The sequence below is a fragment of the Gigantopelta aegis genome, chromosome 3, assembly GCF_016097555.1.
Source record: "Gigantopelta aegis isolate Gae_Host chromosome 3, Gae_host_genome, whole genome shotgun sequence".
NCBI classification, from domain to species: domain Eukaryota; kingdom Metazoa; phylum Mollusca; class Gastropoda; order Neomphalida; family Peltospiridae; genus Gigantopelta; species Gigantopelta aegis.
This window is the reverse complement of record NC_054701.1, coordinates 29,843,504-29,865,039: the sequence shown is the minus strand read 5'-3', so window position 1 is coordinate 29,865,039 and position 21,536 is coordinate 29,843,504. Positions and strand designations below refer to the sequence as shown.

The 21,536-nt window shown below is 38.2% G+C and overlaps 1 protein-coding gene across 1 annotated transcript in view; it reads right to left on the bottom strand.

The window, feature by feature from the left end:
• The window catches only part of LOC121367854 (eIF-2-alpha kinase activator GCN1-like), a 75,439-nt gene extending 58,002 nt beyond the window's left edge, over positions 1 to 17,437 (bottom strand). The window contains exons 1-10 of the mRNA XM_041492278.1: positions 17,229 to 17,437; positions 15,485 to 15,683; positions 11,794 to 11,899; positions 9,651 to 9,749; positions 9,098 to 9,232; positions 8,235 to 8,303; positions 2,668 to 2,776; positions 2,086 to 2,160; positions 1,363 to 1,491; positions 822 to 974 (exon numbers count right to left, since the gene is read on the bottom strand). Coding sequence (XP_041348212.1) covers positions 822 to 974; positions 1,363 to 1,491; positions 2,086 to 2,160; positions 2,668 to 2,776; positions 8,235 to 8,303; positions 9,098 to 9,232; positions 9,651 to 9,749; positions 11,794 to 11,899; positions 15,485 to 15,683; positions 17,229 to 17,349 — 1,195 coding nt within the window. The 5' untranslated portion in view covers positions 17,350 to 17,437. The remainder of the gene's footprint in view (positions 1 to 821; positions 975 to 1,362; positions 1,492 to 2,085; positions 2,161 to 2,667; positions 2,777 to 8,234; positions 8,304 to 9,097; positions 9,233 to 9,650; positions 9,750 to 11,793; positions 11,900 to 15,484; positions 15,684 to 17,228) is intronic.
• Positions 17,438 to 21,536: the final 4,099 nt, after the last annotated feature.

Here is a 21,536-nt window from a genome sequence, read left to right as displayed (position 1 = left end):
GAGCAAGGTCAATGCACACACCACAATTGTGTTATGTGTTGCAAATAAAACATTCAACTTCAATTAACTCAGTGATGTATGTACAGTTTTTGTCAGTCAAACTAAATGCAGGATTAGTACAGCTGTTCCAATGAAAAGTAATAGCTTTCAAATAACAACAATGACAAAAATTAATGAAAATCTTTTGATAAAATTGTATGAAAATCAAATTCTATCAATAAAAGATGACAAATGAAAGCGACTAGTCCATAAAATGCTTGGTTAGTGTCAAGCTATCTGTACTTGTTTCTAGAAATTAAAATGCTTCAGACACTTTTCGTTTTCATTGTCTAGAAAATAAATAATGTCATGGATGGGGCCCTGGATTGAAACACCAGCCACTAACATTATTAATACATTTAAAGAATAGCCTTCAAAATGTTTTACTTTGTTATACCCAACAGAAACACTACATAATACAATGAATGACACATTGCTGACTTTATTGTAGGGTCTCTTTAAAAGGAGGGGCGATATGTAGCCCAGTGGTAAAGCGTTTGCTAGATACCCAGTCGGTCTAGGATCGATCCCCGTCAGAGGACCCATTGGGGTATTTCTCGTTCCCTATGTACCACCCTGTCTGTGAGATGATGCATATAAAAGATCCCTTGCTGCAAATCGAAAAGAGTAGCCGATGAAGTGGCGAAAGCAGGTTTCCTCTCTCAATATCTATGTGGTCTGTAACCATATGTCTGATGCCATATAACTGTAAATAAAATGTGTTGAATGTGTCGTTAAAACATTTCTTTCTTTCTTTCTTTAAAAGGACTGAAGCGACATACCTTCCTGCTGCAGAGTTGGGAGGAAGAGCTCGGTGACTGTAGTGCTGAGATTCTGTAGTGACGTAGTACCACTGACGGTGTTGTAGAACAAGTTACCAATCGCCTGCAGGACACAAACCTTCTGATCGGTCAGCGTCAGCTTCACTTCAGACCCTGAAAGACACAAGTTACAAGAAATTAAGTAACACAGTGTTGGGGAAAACCAATATATTACTCAGTGCTCACACTGGAAAGAATTTAATCTTAGCTAATTTTTAAATATTTTCTTAAAAACGGTTAAAAGTTTCTCAGTTCAAACAAAACATTTTCTTAACTCGATATTAAATGTTGTAGCCATTTTTACTTAAAAAATTAGTACTTAGCTAAAATGGCAATATACAATTTATTGTCCTTGATTATGGACTACCAATTTGTTTTAATTTGCTTCTGACAAACAACAGCTAAAAAAAAGTCTTTAACATTTTCTTAAATGAAAGCTATAGTATACCACTTCTTTACAACAACACCACTAAAATAAATAACACTAAATCATATTACGCACCGCCCAGTACTCCAAACACGTGTGAAATCATCTGTTCTATGGCGCCTGGATCACTGCATTGACTAGCCAGATTCTTCACAGCCTGAAGTGCCTCTTTCTTTGTCGTCTCGTCTTTCGAGCAAAGTTGAACTGAAGTACAACACCCATGTTACCCGTAGTTACATAAAAAATTTCAGATAACAGTAAAAAAAATATGCCACAGCACAAAATGACTAAAAATTATACCCATATTTCTGTACACTTAAATTATATTAATTTATTTTTTAATTTAAACCAGTAATTAGGTCATCACAGTATAAAATATAGTTTGTGTGTGAAAAAAGTGTTGGATATTTCTATTAAAAACTGAAAATCCAATAAATAAAACTGACATTTCCTCAAGTTACTATGTACATAAAATAATTTTTAAAAAGACGAAAAACAATTCTGTCATAGACTTCAGGGCTGGCTTCGGCACTCATCAAATTTGTCAAATACTAATTTTAAAAACAAATGGCGAATTTTATTTTAATTTGTCAAAATAATTTTAGGTAATTTTTCTAACAAACTATTAATAGGAAAATAACTGGGATTTTGCCATTTTTGAATTGTAATAGATAACTTGGTGAACTGTTCTGCTCACCCAGAGCTAGCCCTGGATATCCTAGCACTGCTAAGTTAACATTACTTGTTCAACATATGACAAACACAACACAATCAACACAAACAATCTAGTGATCTCACCTCCCAGTAACTTGATCAAGTCTGCTGTATACTGACTGAGATCTATCTTCAAACCCTTGATCAAGTACCCCACAGCTGAAAATAAAAACAAGCTGACCGTTATAATACTGCTTTTCTTCTTATCATTAATATCAGTTTTAATGAAGGTACATGTATTCTTTGAAAATATTTCATGACTAGAAAATAATATTGATATTGAAATTGTTATAGCCCCGTAATATATTTTCGAAAAAACAATTTAAAATATAAGTTACATAAAAGTAAAACATTGCATAATTGAAATAGCAAAGCTCTGATGTTAAATGGTAAATTTTTTGATCGGATAGTGAAAAGATATAAACCAATTCACTTATGTACTTTGTGGATAGGACACATTATTCCCTATAATATTTTGTAATTTAATTGAATAACTTCCCAGCCAGTAGAGCATATTACATAATTACTGAATAACAATGTTTTCCCTCAAACGTGCTTCAAACAATAAGGTTCTTTTACATGAGTTATTAAATTTCAGCAAGACAGTCTCTATAAACTGCTAATATTTGTAATGCCCAGTTAAACAATGAAAATATTTCAACTTACTTTCCAGGCATATTTCTGGACTTCTGAGCATAGATTTCTTGACAGCTGGTAGAATCAGATTTCGGAAATCATCATGGGTGCACTGCCTCAACAATTGTGAGCAACTTTCCTGTCAATATTAAAACATATATTAGTGTAATCTTTTGTTCATTCTACATTAATACATGTTGGACAATGCTTATTCACAATTTGTACTAAAAGAAATAAATATGTAACAAGCATTCTGAAAGTACTGCTAAAGCAATACATGTCCCCTAACGGAACCAACAAATTTTTGTATCTCCTAAATTTAAGGGCCATAACTCTGTGAAAAATGGGTAAATCGCCATAAAAGTCAAACATGATCTATAATAGTACATAAAGCTATATACAAAAGTTCATCTCAATATCTTCAGGCATTGCAAGAAAAGGTATGGAAAACAAAATTTTCACATCTCCTAAATTCAAGGGCTATAACTCTGTCAAATATTGATAAATCGCCATGAAATCATGTATATTTGAGGATCAGTGACTAATAAAAGTTACTGGATAAAATTATAAATTCATCTAATTTGGACAGTTTAGGATTTGAAGATATTATGTTAATTTGTAAATGCAGTTAAATCATTTATTTATCCATGCTGTTAAAGCCATCTGATTTCTTTATGAGTCATTGCACAAACATCAATTGAGAGTACAGCAAAACAAGATTATTTACAACTTAAATGAAAGATAATAAGGTAACAAAATTTATATTTATAATCAATCACCAAAGAGAACATCAGCCTTTTATTTTGTTACTACATATATCGAGTTCCAACTTTATCCCTTTCCATTTATTTTTGAACTTCCAATTCTACATCATGGACCATACACTAACTACTAAGACTTGTAGTCATTATATTTGTGTTGCTGGACTAGTCTCAAAACCTAAACAGGGAACAATTTTAAAACATTAAACAGTAGTTGCTAATAAATTTTCAATGTCAACTGACTGAAAATATTACTAATCATGATTTCAGAAACAAAATGTTCCCTGCTAATACGTTTGTCAGTGGTTACTGGTACTATTATATTGCATTACAATTAATATTCACCCCAATATTACACCAGCCTCTTTGGCAAAGTATTAAGCCATTAAAATTGGTAGAAGCTGAATTCGTATCCCAGTAGGTCTCCAACCTGGACAGTAGAGTTTGTGACTCTGTAATAAGGTGTTAAGCCATTGCACTAACTTATAATTTTTTTCTTCTAATTTTCATTATTATTCATATTTACCTAGTACTAGCACAACAGCAATGCTATACGACCCTGAGTTATAACCTCCACTGCAGAATTATCTCCCCTTGCCGGATGTATAACCTACACCCGTGCATGGGTAGACCGTATATCCTCGTTATCGATTCAAAGTCCGGAATGACTGAATCAAAAAAGACCTCCCTCGGGGTGGGTGGGAGGTAACGGTTGTTGTGCTAGTACTAGGTAAGTATGAATAATAATGAAAATTAGAAACAAATTTTCTAATAGTCTTATTCAACTTACCGTACTAGCACAACAACAATGCTATAACAGACGTGATATAACACCGTTAAAGCACGAGAACTTAACATTAAAGGAAGGAGGTAAGAAAACAAGGAGGACTTACCCATTCAACCAGTAGTGTTCGTCTCAAGTAATAATACATTGAAAAAGCAACCCACATCATACGAGGTATAAAATGTCTAAGTGACTTTTAAATTGAAGAACTACAACCCCAATTAAAAGTAAACCAAGTTAACAAGGTGAGGAAACCCGCACACCAAGTAATGGTAAAAGACACTCGACTGCCCCAGATAGTCAACCATCCACCTCCCACTCTCCAAACAGGAGGTGGAGAACTATCTCCCAGAAAGACTGCCGCTAGCGACCGAACGAAATAAGGGTCGCCCCCTACTCGTGGCCCTGCGCACCGAAACGACTTGCTGCCCTGCAATGACTGATTGAATCCGTCGAGTTCCGTCCAGACCAACAGCCATATCACGGAAATAAAACCGGTCAAACGTGTGTCGACCTTTCCAAAACCCCACTCATGACCTTGAAAATGTCCAAAGAATCATGGAAATTAAGGGAAGCAGAAATCGCCCGAATCTCATGAGGTCGAACAGAGAAATTCCGCAGAACATGATCACCCGCCTTCTCATATGCTAGTTTGATGGTTGCAGCAATCCATCTCGACAAAGCATTCTTCGTAATGTCTCCTGGTTGGCATGTGAAAGAGATAAACAGTCTCTTAGTGTTTTGCCGGAGATTTCTAGTACGCTCCAAATAGAATTTCAAAACCCGCACCGGACAAAGAAGTCTATCAGAATTATCCGCAAAAAGCGTACAAGATAAACACTGAATGATGGCCGGAGGAAACTCTTCCCCTGGCACCTGGTTCTTAGCCACGAAAACAGGATCAGTACGTAACGTAACTGACCCGTCCGTATTGTAATCCACCAAACCATGCAAAAAAGCATGAATCTCACTAATACGAAGGCAAACCCCGACAACCGCCAAGCATGAAGTCGGAAAACCTCCGGCTTCGGATGCCACTCTGTCCGATGCAGTCTCTAACTGAGCAGATCGGGTATCAACGGCAACCGCACCGGCTCCTGCACTAAAAGTGACAGGAGAGGAGGAAACCAGGCTTGAGCTGCCCAACTCGGGGCTATGAGCGTGCCAAGCAGAACCGGAGGGGGAAAGGCGTAAAAATCCAGTCCCGTCCAGTCCATGCTCAACGCATCGTACTCCAGTGCCAGTGGGTCTGGTACCGGCGATACAAACTCTGGCAACCGAGTGGCAAACATATCGAGTTGAGGACTCCCCCACAACTGAAGAACTCGATAAGCCACCGACCGGTGCAACATCCACTCCGTCTGAACCGGGGAACGATGACTCAAGCGTCTGAATCCAAGCCGCACGTTTGGTGACGATTGAGGACGCATGATGTGTTGGCAACAAAATTTGACAATAATAACAGTCCTGAAATCAAGCGCGACGCAATGCTTCCATCAACCATTCCAGAATCTCCAAAGCACGAACAAGGGAAGCATCAAAACAGGACAGGAGATTTGGTGTCTCCCTAGACACCGATCGGAAGAATGAGGCCCCAATGTATCACCAAATCCCAGCAACCATCCCACACTCGGGACAAATGCCATTGAAGCGGTGTGAACCACACATTCAGTGCCGCCAGCGACGTGATGGCTCAACAAAATTTGACAATGCTCCACCAGAAGACGTAACAGTCATGAAATGGAAGACAAGCGCGACGCACTGCTTCCAATCTCCCAATTGGGAATAAACCCCAATCGGAGAATCATGTCGATGAACTCCACGCCCAGGTTGATGTGACGACTCCTCTCTGAAGGAGTCCACCGACCCCTGAAAGATCTGTTGATCCAAAAGGTGGAACATGCACCAAATCGAACGCCCCATGAGGGAACAGCATCGGTAAATGGAATAACAACGTAAGAATTCAGCGGCTTCAGGTTTAGAATTGGTCAACTCTGGGCGAGAAAGTGGGTGTGAAGGAACGGCCTGGGACAAACTCGACACTTGTCTCCACTATTCGACGGACTCTTGGCAGGTAACCGGGGGGAGGAGAAGGGGAAAAACAAGGCCCCAATGGTATCACCCATCCCAGCTGAGGACCTATCCGTAAGCCCTCACACTCGCGACAAATGCCATTGATAAATGTCAAGTAAAGTCGATTTCTCAGGTTGAACCGTCTGAAGCCACAGCAGCAGGGACGAATTCAGTGCCGCCAGCGATTCGTGATGGCCTATCAACACCCGTCGCATGGTAGTGAGCGTGCGCACCGAAACACACAAAATGCTCCACCAAAGAAGACGTGCCTCGTGCGCCAAAGGCCGTTTCATGAAATTGTAGAAGTTGCGAAATTGCATCCGTCGGAAAAACCAAGAACGGGTATAATCGCTGTCTCCACAAAATTGGTTCATCAAGCACTGAACCTGGTGCCGACCCTTCCCCCGAACCACACACTGATTCGGAGGGAAAATCCTCTTACGAAGAAGAAATTTTCCAAACGACGCGCCATGCGCTGAGATAAGTGGGCAAAACAGAACGGTGCTGCAAACTGGCACTAAACCCCAGACTGGTGAGGCAATTGGGCCATGAAGTTCTCAAAAAGAGAAACATAGTCCCCCCGAGTCCGCCCCTGAGGGCGACCCGAAACCATCGACCCTGAACGAAAGTTCGATCACAGAACCTCTAACCCGATCTGCCAGGTCCGGATTGCCCAGACACAGGCGCACCCAAGAAAGCTGCAGTTTCCCTAATCCCTGCCGAAACAGACAACGGGACTGTGACGCCGCCAAAAAATCCTAACCAATTCTCAACCCAACGTACCAGGTGGATTATTGACGTAGCCACGCGACCTAAAAGTTTATGCACAGGCGCCCCAACAACAGAAGGTGAGTCGCACAAATGGCACCGTGAAGCGGACTTCATTCTAGAGCTAATCGACCCGACCAACCCTGCACAGAAGGACCGATAACCCTGCCCCCACAGAAGGACCGCTAACCCTGCCCCCATCAGCAAGATGGGAGTCGGAACTGAGAGACACAGTCGTTCCTGCCATGACTGCACTCCCTCCGACTGATGCCCCCGTTACAACTGTAACAGGCGCCGCCTCCACCGATGAAGGCAAAAGCAAATCCCCAGGTGGAACGGAGCCCAACCTGGAAGAAACCTTCCCTGCTTCAGCCGAAGCAGGGAGCAACAGCACCCCCACCGCGCCAAGCGGCGCTACGGGTTTACTGGTATCACCATGAAGATGGCGAACAGACGAGGAGGCGCCCTTGCGCCTACCACTTGTCCACGAGCTCTTTGAACTGGACACCGACTTGCCGACCGATGGCAAATCGGTATGGAGCATGACCCCGGAGGTTGCCACTGTGCTCCGCCCGTCCCATTCATGTCTAATCATCCTCTTACACTCAGCATCTTTTGACAGCTTCTTAGCCTTTCCCCACGTGGAGGGGGACCAATTTACACAGATATGACACAGGCATTCAAAACAACAAGAACAACATAACAAATGCTGATCAAACTGGGGCAGTCGTTTAAGACAACCCCCCTCGGCACACACAACCAACCGGTTGGAGCCCAAGGAAGCCGTGTCAGACATTAACCCCCTGTGTAAATCACCCAAAAGACCTTGTATGACAGAGTAAAACAAAATTACAAATTAATAAACAATTTAACAATTTGACAATTTTTTTACTACAGAACTCAAACACGACTGCAATGGAGGACTGCAGAATCAAAAACGAGGATATACGGTCTATCCATGCGCGGGTGTAGGTTATACATCCGGCAAGGGGAGATAATTCTGCAGTGGAGTTATAACTCAGGGTCGTATGGCATTGTGCTAGTACGTTAAGTTGAATAAGATTATTATCTTTCACAAAGGCTAATCACTAACCACTAATCTCTGTTGTGGCATGCCCCAGACACTGTGCTTAAACCCTAACTTAATATAATTATGCATGAAAATAGAAGTGAAATTAGTATCAAGTCTGCATAGTGTATACAGCACCTACCAGAATGTGAACAGGTGGTTTGGTTCTGCTAGCTAAAACCTGCTTCAAATACTGCTCGAGGAAAGCATTCTGTGAAAGAAAGAAAAATAAAAATTCAATATGTCTCGGGAGTCATGCATTAGAATGTGATATTATCACCCAAATTTCTCTATTTTAAGAGACTTTATCAAGGCTACAAACTCATTTAAGTGATATGGCTATTCACTGACATAAAATACTCTAAAAAAAAAAGAGAAAAAAGCCATTTATGAAAAAATTATCTTTATGTTATGTACCAGCTTCAGGCACAAATAAGAATTAGGTAATTATCACTATTGAGATGAAAGTACTTGCCGATTTTTAATCAGTAACACATTTCCACCAACTTTGATATGAATCTACAATCTTCAAATTGTGGTTGAATTACCATAAATATTGAAAATGCCTTCATGTCATTGTAATTCTAAACAATGCAGCACACAGTACTTTGAAGGAAGGAAATGTTTTATCTAACGACGCACTGAACACATTTTATTTATGGTTATATGGTCAGACATAATATTATGGTTAAGGACCACACAGGTATTGAGAGGAAAGCTGCTGTTGCCACTTCACTGGCTATTCTTTTCGATTAGCGGCAAGGGATCTTTTATATGAACCATCCCACAGACAGGATAGTACATACCACAGCCTTTGTTACACCAGTTGTGGAGCACTGGCTGGAACGAGAAATAGCCTAATGGGTCCACCGATGGGGATCGATCCTAGACCGACCTTACATCAAACGAACGCTTTACCACTGGGCTATGTCCCTCCCCACAGTATTTTGATGTCACTGGCCAATAAACCCGTCTATACCCATATGTCAGTGATTCTTTGCCCACCTTGTGTTTGTTTATTATCTCAGCTTCTTTCACCAGGGACAGATATTTCATGACCAGACCAATACAGGAAAAGTTAAACAGAGCTGGCTCTACCTCTACCAGTGCTGCAGTGTAATCTTTTACCGTCTCGGCAGACTAAAAATAAAAAACATAATTGACAGAAAAAATAAAAAGAGATGTATTAGGTTTACATCCATACTGATACAGATAAGAATTGCCCAAAAATACAGAATTGAAACATATTGTGTATTAAGAAATTTTCTAGAATTTTATTTCATTTTCCTGAACTATCTTAATTTCCACATGATAAAAGCAGTCACACAATATCATTCTATTAACTCTCATTTTGCATTACATGCAAACCAAAAGCCATGAGATGATCCAATTAAGCAATTACTATTCAGAAAATAAAAATAATATGTTGTTAAGGACATCTCTCCCAAGATGAATGAGAAACTGGTTAAAACATAATCAAATGACAGGGCAGATAAAATAGTGTTGGTACAAAAAATCTAAAATATAATATTAAATGTGTGCTAAACAAAACACATACATGAGACCAGATGTGTTTCATCTTCCTGAATGTTGATTGGTTAATTACGCTATTTCCAGCAGCAAGAGCTCCATAGATCAACAGTGTCTGTAAACCCACCTGAAATACAGAAACCAATGAAATAAATTTCAACATCAATGGAACACTACAATTAGACACTAACTTGTGGCATTCATATATTACAATTAAAATTCACAATGCACCTAACAGAATAGTTTGTTTTGGTTAACCAAGGACATTGATTTATTAATTATTGACTACTGAATGTCAGACATTTGTGAAGTTTGAAATATAGTCTTTGAGATGAAACCTGCTATATTTTTTCCATTAGTAGCAAGGGATCTTTTATTTTCACCATCCCACAGAGAGGATAAATGAAGGTTATTACCAGAGTGTTTTTCGGTATCATCAATATCATATATTAGGAATAAATATTGTATCATGTGAGCCTCTGGTGAGCATAATACATTATTTTTATTCCTAATATATGATACTGACGATACCGAAATACACAAGGGTAATAATCTTTTTATCATATAAGCTCAAGCTTAATACAACGTGTTTTTGTAAACTGTACACGCAACTTTAATTCCAGTCCGCCATTACTAGATATTCAAACGACGTAAGAATATGTGGTGCGGTGTATTTTTGAATGGAAATGACGTCAAACTCGAATGACGTCATTTTGGATATCCTTATATCAAAATAAAGTTATGCCTAAGGTTTTTTGTTTTCTGAATGCTGAACAGCTTTCAGTGTCAAATTGCCATTAAAATGTTTTTATTTGATGACTATGAATGCATACGTCAATCGTGGAGTGTCACCTAAGTACGTTTGCTTAAATGTCAATAAACCTAGTGCCTCGACCTCAACTAATTTACATCTAATTTGCAAAGTTATCAAATTCTTAAATTATGTGATCTGAAAAATATCACATACTTTGATTACACTGAAAATGTCAGATATTATATTACGGCCTTTAATACATGAGTCGTGGTGCATTCATTGGAATGAGAAATAAGACCAGTGAGTTCACAGATGAGGATTGATCCTAGACCAACAGCACATCAGATGAGTGCTCAAAGTTAGTATGTTTTGTTTAACAACACCACTAAAGCACATTGATTTATTAATCATCGGCTATTAGATGTCAAACATTTGGTCATTCTGACATGTAGTCATCACAGAAAACCTGTTACATTTTTCCATTAGCAGCAAGGGATCTTTTATATGCATTTTCCCACAGACAGGAAAGCACATACCACAGCCTCTAACCAGTTGCTGTGCACTGGTTCTAACAAGAAAAAGCCCCAATCAGTTCAATGGATCCACCGAGGTGGTTTGATCCTGTGACATTAGTTAACGAACACATTGCTTGTTTTCTTTTCTACCTACCAACATGCCCTATTCTTGATGCATAAAAGATGAGTAGGCTTGTATTTCGTATCAACGTTTTGTACCAAATACCGAGAGGCAAAATAAGGAGTATGTCGTTCCACAAAGTCGACCAACACACAACAATATATGGTAACCAAGCTTTCCTTTTTTTTTTGCTTTTAATTTTTTGGGGTTATTTTAAGGGTGTGGTACCGCACAGCCAACCTCCTCTAATTTCTACACAGCGAGAACACTGATTGTAAAATCCAGATTGTATCCATTTATAAATGTTTGTTTTAGACTACATACCTTTCTGTCTATAAAAGCTTTGTAGTATGTTTTGTTTAATGACAATACTAGAGCACATTGATTTAAGTAATCATCGGCTATTGGATGACAAACATTTAATAAATCTTCAGAGAAAACGTGCACATTTTTCTATTAATAACAACAAATCTTTTATATACTTACCCAGACAGGACAGTACATTTGATATATAAGTCAATGGGTACTGAATGGTACAAGAAAAACCCCACTGAGAATAAGTCTACTCAGGAGATTTGATCCTGTGACCAAAGCACCTCAGGCAAGTGCACTACCAACGTAACTAGATCCCACCCATCTGTCTATGAATAGTTACTCAACAAAAATATGATATCTTTGAGCAAGCTGAAAGACACGGCTAAACAAACAAAAGCTTGTTAAAAAACACCTACTGTATTCTTTACAAATGCATACATAACACAATTACAAAATGATGTCTTACCATCTGTTTGAGCATGCTGGAAGACACTGTTGAACAAACAAACGCCTGTTTTAGACTGATGCATGTCCACGTTAGAGCAACCAAAGCTTCTCCAGATGAACTTCGACTGTGAACATGAAAACATTTGCTTTATTATAAAACATTTATTGAGTTAGTGAAATATTAGAAAAAACCCAGTGAAGGTATAGCTGAATTTTTTTTTTTAAATCCTGATTAGCAATATTTCTTCAAAATTAATTAGCAATTACTGTTTAATTTTTTAAAATGGTGTAACGATCTCTGAAACATGCACAGTGAATAGCGATGCGATACTGAACAATATGCTCCCTGAATAGTGTTAACTACCAGTGATCGATAAAAATAACTTCTTTTTTCAGCATAAAATACTAAAAAGTGCTATCTTCACATGCCTGGATAAGAAAACAAGTCATAGCACTCAATATAATTAAATTATTTCAACTACTTTCATATGCATAAACAATTTATTGTTTTGTAACCTGGAAATTCATTAATCTATAATGACACCAAAAAAAGTTATATTTTAAAATATGACATTTTATTTACTTCATTTCTGTCAATAACTTTAAAAATTACTTTCCATAATTACAGATATATGACCCAATGAAAGAAAGAAAGAAATGTTTTATTTAACGACGCACTCAACACATTTTATTTACGGTTATATGGCGTCAGACATATGGTTAAGGACCACACAGATTTTGAAAGGAAACCTGTTGTCGCCACTACATGGGCTACTCTTTCCAATTAGCAGCAAGGGATCTTTTATTTGCACTTCCCACAGGCAGGATAGAACAAACCATGGCCTTTGTTGAACCAGTTATGGATCACTGGTCCATGCAAGTGGTTTACACCTACCCATTGAGCCTTGCGGAGCACTCACTCAGGGTTTGGAGTCGGTATCTGGATTAAAAATCCCATGCCTCGACTGGGATCCAAACCCAGTACCTACCAGCCTGTAGACCGATGACCTAACCACGACGCCACCGAGACCGGTATGCCCCAATGAAGGAAGGAAGGAAATGGTTTATTTAATGACGCACTCAACACATTTTATTTACGGTTATATGGCGTCGGAATTTACGACACAGATATTGAGAGAGGAAACCTGCTATCGCCACTTCATGGGCTACTCTTTTCGATTAGCAGCAAGGGATCTTTTATATGTACAAATTTCATAGACAGGATATCACATACCTCGGCCTTTGATGTACCAATCACAGGGCACAATATTTCACGCGAACCGCCGTTCTGTTCGCGTGTCGGTTACGCAAAATTAAATTTACGCGAACCGCAAATCAGTTACGTCGTGAAATTAAAACTTGCAGACTTCACGATTACAGGTTTATTCATGCAGACATACTACTAGTATTCTGACAAATGTTTTACACCAATTTTTAGATACTTGATGTGCGAAAAACTAGTAGACAACGGTATATTGCCACGGTTGTGACTTGCGACGAAGGCTCAGAATAGAGACCAGCCAAACGTTTTAAAGAAATGTGCACGGACCGCTAAGGCGCCTAAATTATCTGCTGCTATTCTATATCTAAAGGAACATATGTAGACATAATATTGGATTGCCTATAATTTTACAAAGGTTGAAAACGGTTTTAATGTAAACAAAAATGCAAAAATGTCACAAAAGCTGAAAAATACTAACATCGCATAATGAGCTTTAAATAACAAACATTTGGAACGTCACTGTAGTATAGAAGTACCATCGATAAAATGAAAGTAGCATAGCCACCGCAAAATATCAGTGTCAAATTGTGGTCTTTATTATAAGATTTATTTTTATTAATTTAATCATGCACCAATGAGTAGCCTGTTTTATATGTCAGAGTAACTGGACATTTGTTGTTTGGGTTTTTGGTGGGGGTTTTAAATCTGCTGTATACTAAATTTTACATACTATCAGTGACAAATGGTGGCCTTTATTTGTTATTTATATATAACAAATTATTAGTCTAATCATGCACCAGTGAGTGACTGAGCGTTTTGCATTATTCTTCAGAGGATCCAGGGAATGGGCATTTTTCCTCCAAATGTATCTATTTTATTTCAGTACTGAGCTAATAGTGTTAACTTCAGCAAGTTGCACAGAGGTTCTAGAATACGGTGGCCCGATGCCCGAGGACAGTGTTTTTTAGATTCGGGCAACTAAAGATTACTTTTTGCGATCCCGATGGCAAGTAGTGAATAATAATAATAATAATAATAATAATAATAATAATTTACAACGCTACGATCGTACGAAAACAAAAGAAACATCTAGTCACTTCTTTCGATTTGCAAGCATTAAACTGTTTTATAAAACGTTTTCTTTTGTATTTTGTTTTAACTTAATGTTTGAGCTAAAAATTATGTATTTAAAATATAATTTCAACGTAACTTTGAGATAACCGAGCAGGTAATCCACAGGTTTACGCAAATATAATTAACGTAACAGAACAATTGGTTACCTAGGTAAAAACCACGTGAACCGACTCCCGGTTACCTCAGATTTCGAAATATTGTCCCCTGCAGTCATGGTGCACTGGCTGGAGCGAGAAATGGCCCAATTGGCTCACTGACGGGGATCTAGGTAAAAACCACGTGAACCGACTCCCGGTTACCTCAGATTTCGAAATATTGTCCCCTGCAGTCATGGTGCACTGGCTGGAGCGAGAAATGGCCCAATTGGCTCACTGACGGGGATCGATCCCAAACTGTCCGTGCATAAAGCGAGTGCTGTACCACTGGGCTACATCCCGCCCATACCCCAATGAGTTACTATTTATTTGAGAGCCATAGTAGTGATATTTTAAAAATATTTCACTATTATAGGGATTTACCCAGGCATTCTGCAGTACTTACCAAAAAAAAAGTACAAACTCATGTTAATAAATTTTTTATTAAAGGAGTATTATTATGAAAATTAAGCATTCTTCACTGGAAAGTTGTCTATCCAAAGTTCCTATATCAATATATATGCATTTCAATTATAGAAAAAGTGAAAAAAAAATACTCAATTACTTGTACTTATGGAGATGGCCATTTTTAAAAAAGTAATTTACTCCTTTATAAGTGGATGTGATGTGACTGTTGGGAATACATTACTTGACCTGCAGTATTCATAGCACGACACCGAAGCCACTAACAAAACAACAAAATAGATTCTGAAAATGATTTCTCGAGCAACGATTGTGGTGAATTTGTATGAAAAAACCTTCTTTTTGGGCAATATACTGCAGTCATTTCAGTTTGAGCCTGTATTTACATCTGCTGACAAACAAACTAGTGAGTAACAATGAGATGAGACATCCCCGTTTGTCAAATAAAGAGAGAAAAAAGTGTATGTGTATGTTACAGATAATGGTAAGATAGTGTAGCTAGACAACTGAACAGTACATGTTGGTGATTATGTGGCCACTGTGCCGTTATATGGTCTGAAATCCAATGTGTCAAAAAACATGTGGTACCAAATTATACAGTCCATCTGATTTGTAAGCTAATTTTTATGAATTTTAACATATTTAAAGAGGGTATGTTTTGCCCAAAATTGGGTACATTTTGGTTGAGTGATTTTTGGTATGGGTAGATTTTGTCCAGCTCCTTAAATCCCTGCTATGGAGCAAATGTATAAAAATTAAAGTATCTAATATTTAGTGTAATTTTAATACATAATTACCATGCTAGAACAATTTTCTTTTGCGCCTCAGCAAAGCTGTTGAGGGAAGACTGGATGCTCTTTAATGTTAGATCTGGATATTTCTCTGCAAGTGTTTGGACTAAATCTGACACAGCTTTCAGAGAGCGTCCATCTCGGTAACGGCCAAGAGACAACACAAGGTACTTTGATATCCCTTTAATGGCAGCATCTGGTAAAACTAAAATTAAAGAAATTTAAAACTATAAACTGTACTTCAAAGGGATCAAAATATAAAGCATATGATGGCGTTTTTATTTTTTTTAAATAGCAGGCCAAGAGAAACATTTCCTGCTAAGACAAAAAACTGTCTTCTGAACATAATATAGGCTTTCCAGACAGTTCGTCCTCTGGACGTTTCGTCCACCGTACAATTCATCCACATACAATTCGTCCACCCACCTCGGACAATTCGTCCACTCGATTACAACATTTATTAGACCAATAAATCTACAATGATATTTCTTAGCTATTGAAATGGTCAGTTATTTTTGTTTTGTGGTAAACTACTATAGTATATGAAACGAACTAAATTGTAGTGGCACTATCAGCTTGTTATTGTCTGTCTGTGTTCATTAAGGCCTAGAACTTTATTGATAGATCTATCTAGTTATTCAAATTGCTCTTCAGTTACACCTATAATTCTGACATACTATTTAAAAAACAAAGCTAGTATTAGTAACTAAAAAAATTTTTCGTCATTTATGTAAAAAATGCCATAACGTGACGTTATTTGAAGTAACCAACCAATAAACAACGATATTATCTCCATTTCGCTACTAACTTCCAGCCAAGTTTTAAATTTTATTATATTTTGTTTTATCCCACTGCCCTCTTTCTTTTCTCTTCTTTCACTGTCCACCTCCACATCCCAGTCCTTGTCTCTCCAACCGTGACAGGTGCTTGTGTCTTGTAGCTATCTGTGTCACACACCTGCCATTCCCCGTCAGCTTTTAGCTGTGGGCTTAGTCTGACCACTTCGGGGAGTGTTCAGTAGTTACTTCTGGCATTGTTAAGAGGCACTTAATTGTAACCACCAACTATGCACCCCGACTAGTTACTGGCAGTCGTTAGTGCCATAGGTCAGACCAGCTTAATTTGCGGCAGAGGACGAGGATGCCAGGTAGGTGCAGGGAAATACACAGAGACTGCACCCATGGAGGAAGTTCTAAATTTAACTACAAAGATTATAGTGGACGAATTGTCCAAGAACAATTTTTGGTTGTGGACGAATCATCTCAAGTTTAATAGTGGACAAATCGTCTGTGGACGAAACGTCCAGAGGACAAATCATCTGCATTTAGTTCCACACGTTTGTAATGCACAACATTTTGTTGCGTGACTGTGGTCTCTACACGAGGCCACACCACAAGAGCCAGTTTATCCCAAGTAGCACGTGCTACGGGCCCCGTTGTGAGTGTACATTTATTTTCCCCCTCCACTAAAAGGAATTGCAAAATATATATCCTTGGAAGGAAGCCCTGATGTTGTTTGTACTACACGCTCCGCAGATCTTTAAACCGGTTCTGATGGGTTTCTTTTTTTTAATGGGACGGTTTTCGATAGGTCGACGATGAATTTATTTTTTGAAGGACGACCTCAAATACACTATGTAATTTTATACAACTGTTGGAAAGTATTTGGTATTAAACAGTATTCATTTGTAATTTACCTGATTATTATTAATTATATTCTTTTCATACATCATATATTCAATATTGCATACCATTTGTTTGAACACAATCTTTAACGTCACGTAAAATGCGTATTCTTTCCTTGGTACTTGGGGTGGTCAATTTCTGGGCAAATGTTTTCAGGATTTCGGTATTTGGGGATGTTGTTGCCATTCTTACTGAAGCGTTAAACCATCAATTGGCGCTAAAACTGTGATATTCGAAAGCCACGTGTTCAGTCAAGAGATCGCACATTAATGCAATCCGCCATTTTTGTTGGTTGTGCAATCGGATAAGGGGCCATAATCACCACAGAGAGTATAAAATTATTTTACTTTTTATTACTTTTATTTTAATGAATTATTTACTGATAGCTTTGAGCAACATCATGATCGAATCAATAACATAAGTAAAATGCTAAAATTTAAATCTGCGTAAAAAAAATGACAAAAACATAAAACATTTTCGAAAGCGGAAGTAAACTCTTTTTATTAAGAAGATTGAAAATGTATGCACTCGAATCAAAATGCGAACCAAAACGAAAGTAGAATATTATTTAATTACATAATGATAAATATTTAGCAGGCCCATAGGGACGATATTTGAAATGATCTCCTGGAGGGGTACAAGCCACATTTTAATATTCAATTGATATATAGTATAATGCACACACAACCTGGGCGGGATTTAACTCAGTTGGAGTGTTCGCTTCAGGTGCTTGCGTCGCAGGTCGAACCACCTGGGTGGATCAATTCAACTGATTGTTTTTTTCTCATTCCAACCAGTGCACCACAACTGATCAAAGGCCGTGGTATGTGATTTCCTGTCTATGAAAAAGTGCCAATCTGATTAAAATTAGCTCTACTCAGCTACTGGTCTACCAGTGGAGCTAATTTTAATTCGATTGGAAAAGTGCATATAAACGATCCCTTGCTACGTTAGAAAAAATGTAGCCACTTTCCTCTGTTGACTACGAGCCAGAATTACCAAATGTTTGACATCCAATAGCCGATGATTAATTAATCCGTGTGCTCTAGTGGCGTCGTTAAACAAAACAAATGTCTTCACACACAACCTACACTCGGTGTTCTCGCTGCTCCATTTAAGCGGGGCGGCCCGCCTTGCTATTGTATTTTGCCGCCCTCCTTTCACGTTCTCCGCCCTCCTTTATTTTTCTGCACCCCTCTTTATTTTCCACACCCTACTATATTTTCCAGCACTTATCTCCGCTATTTCTAAATGCACACTTTTTTATACACATAAAAAAACCCCACAACGATCAGTCTGTCAGTCTGCCCACTGGACATTAAAGGGAAACAAGCCGCGTTGTGTACGAAAAAGCAACCTCCCCCTCCTCCCCCCCCCCCCCCCATTTTTTTTTTTTTGAAGGGTGTGGTGATGCGCGGGCAACCTCCTTTAATTTTCACCCAGCGAGAACACTGTGACCAGGGTAACATACACACACACACACACACACACACACACACACACACACACACACAAACCCGTACATTTTTGTTCTCAAGTTTCGCTGTTCCATCCCATTAAAATAAACCTCGGGCATAACGCAGTTTGAGGTTTATTTTAATGAACTATATATTCCAGCACTACCCCCCCCCACCCCCCCCCCCCCCCCCCCCCCCCGGTTCCTACTGACAAGTTCAGTAAAACGGATGAGCTGTTTTAATGCATGCGACTGTATTTAATTTCCTGTCCGAAATGTGTGTTAAAAGCAATCGTCCATTTGGGTTTGTCTTTCTTTTATCTTTTAAATGAAAGCGACCACGAAATGAACTTTAGGTACGGTGTAAGTTTGTCGGTTACATTCGATATTGTTTTTAACACTTTAATACACAAGACAAGACAAGACTTTATTTACACTCGGGCCGTTACACAACGGCATAGGAGGAATATATACATAAACATTTAGTTACATATACGTGACAAGATGGTTGACATTAAATACATTAATTACAATACATTCACAAACACATATACAAACACGGGTATCCAAGTACTTATAAACGAATAGCTTGTTAAACTTGTATATGATGCAGTGGATAATGATAATATTTTGTTAAATATATTTTGATGGTGTTTGTAGTCAAGGGCGTTTGAATTCATTAGTTATTATATTTATGAAATATGATAATTTCTTTAGGGTACTAATTCGTTTATTCTCCATTAGTTCTCTAAATTTATAAGTACTTGGTCGCGTATAATAATATGGGTGTAGCAACTGGACTCTTGAATTATGGACAAAATGGCAAATAAAAAGATAATGGAACTCGTCGCCTGAAAATAAAAACACACTTACATGTGTGTGTGTGTGTGTGTGTGTGTGTGTGTATGTGTATTAACACACAAACACACACACACACACACACACACACACACACATACATATATATATATATATGCGTGTGTGTGCGTGTGTGTATTAATTATACACACACACACACATGCGTGTATGTATGTGTGTATGTATGTATGTATGTATGTATGTATGTATGCATGTATGTATGTGTTGTTGTTACAGCATTGCTTTAATTACCTGCGTATCATGTGCACATTAACCCCAACAAGAATCATAATGATGACTGACACGATCAAACACAGGAGCACAAAGTTAGGTTTCGTGATGTTCATATACATTCCATCTACAATAATATAGAGAAAAGATGTACAAGAAAGGAAGAAGATATACATAGAAAAACAAAGCACACCTCTTACATAATGTGCAAATTCTATCTTCTATGAGTATGTTATTCCAACGTCCAATTTCAACGGGTAGGTAATGGTTAGACGTTCTAAATTTTAAGATTGTTGTCCACAGTTTTTCTGGTAGTTTATTGATATAGCTTTCGAAAAATAGTTGTTCTTTGTATAATCGGTAAGTGTTGCCTCTCGATGACAGTGATATGTTATTTTTCCATGTTTGTAAATACTGATCGCATTGTCTTTGTTTAATTTGTTGTAAGAGACAATTTACTGATATGAAAGATTGTCTTATCCAGATATCACCCATTCCCAAGTTATTCAGTGTGTTTTTAATAGTATTAATCCAGTTATAGTTAGTTCCGTTAGTAAGGTGGTCATTTAACATAATTTTGTATAAAAGAGTAGACAATTTTGATTGTTTTCCTGATATCAGTCGCACCCAGTGACATACCATTCTTCTATATATAGTTAACTCGACAGGCGTTCTCCCTAACTCTCCATAAATATTGGTGGTGTGTTCTTAACAGGTATGATGTGTTTTAGAAAGTTTATTTGTACAGAATTAAATATATCAACTTTTTCATATCCCCATATTTCGCATCCATATAATAAAACTGGCAGAACCATTGAGGATTTTAATGTATGTACTAAATTGAGCCTGTTACTTTATTCATCATTCCTATACTGACATATACATAATTACTTACCCCACCTCCTCTAAATTCCAGCTCCCCCCCCCCCCCCCCCACACACACACAGTAGTTACTACGACAGACGTTGGTGTAGTGGCCTCATTGAGTCATTAAACGTACTCTGAGTGGGAGCCGGTACCAGGGCGTGAACTCAGTACCTATCAGCTTTATGTCCGATAGTTTAATCACTACACCACTAAGGCCAGTGAGGCTTTATATGGGGCTGCCGTGTATGTAGTTTGTGTTCAGTAAAAAAGATGGCGGCGTCCATAATGGTTGTATTTATGGAATTAATCTTTGTAAGCAATATTTAGCTCGATGTGTGTTCGGTAGTCGACTGGACCTAAGCGCAAAAAGATCCTTGCAAAATGTGGCATCGTGTAAGTACTAAGAAGTTTAAGGCTGTTGGCAGTACAAATCAAAAGAGGTTAAATTGTCAGAACGATTGGAAAGTTTTTAAAATACCTTGATCGGTAGAGCTTCGCGGCATTCGATATTCTAGCCTTCGCAAGATAAAGCCGATATCTTATGACAGAAACCAGGGGCCTAATTCACTAAACTCTCGCAACTTTGCGATCTCACAGTGCAATGCTAAAAGACTTACAAAGAGGATGCGTTGCTGTCTAGCAGAGCCTAAGCGACCTTTGTGAATTCGGCCCCAGTTCTTAACTATTTCTCAATAGGCCTATAGTATAATGGGGATAATTTTTGTTTTTATGGATGCTAAAAATAAAATTTTATCATCCCCGGCGGGATTCGAACCCGCGACCTCTGGATTAGAAGTCCAGCGTGCTTTTTTTTTCTTTTCTTTTTTATTCGTGAAACTCAATATTTGATATATACATAAAATATACAAATAAAATTATAAAAAGATTCACACATATTCACTCACATACTCTCACATAGAACCACTCACGCATTTGCCACAAACGCACACACACATTCACA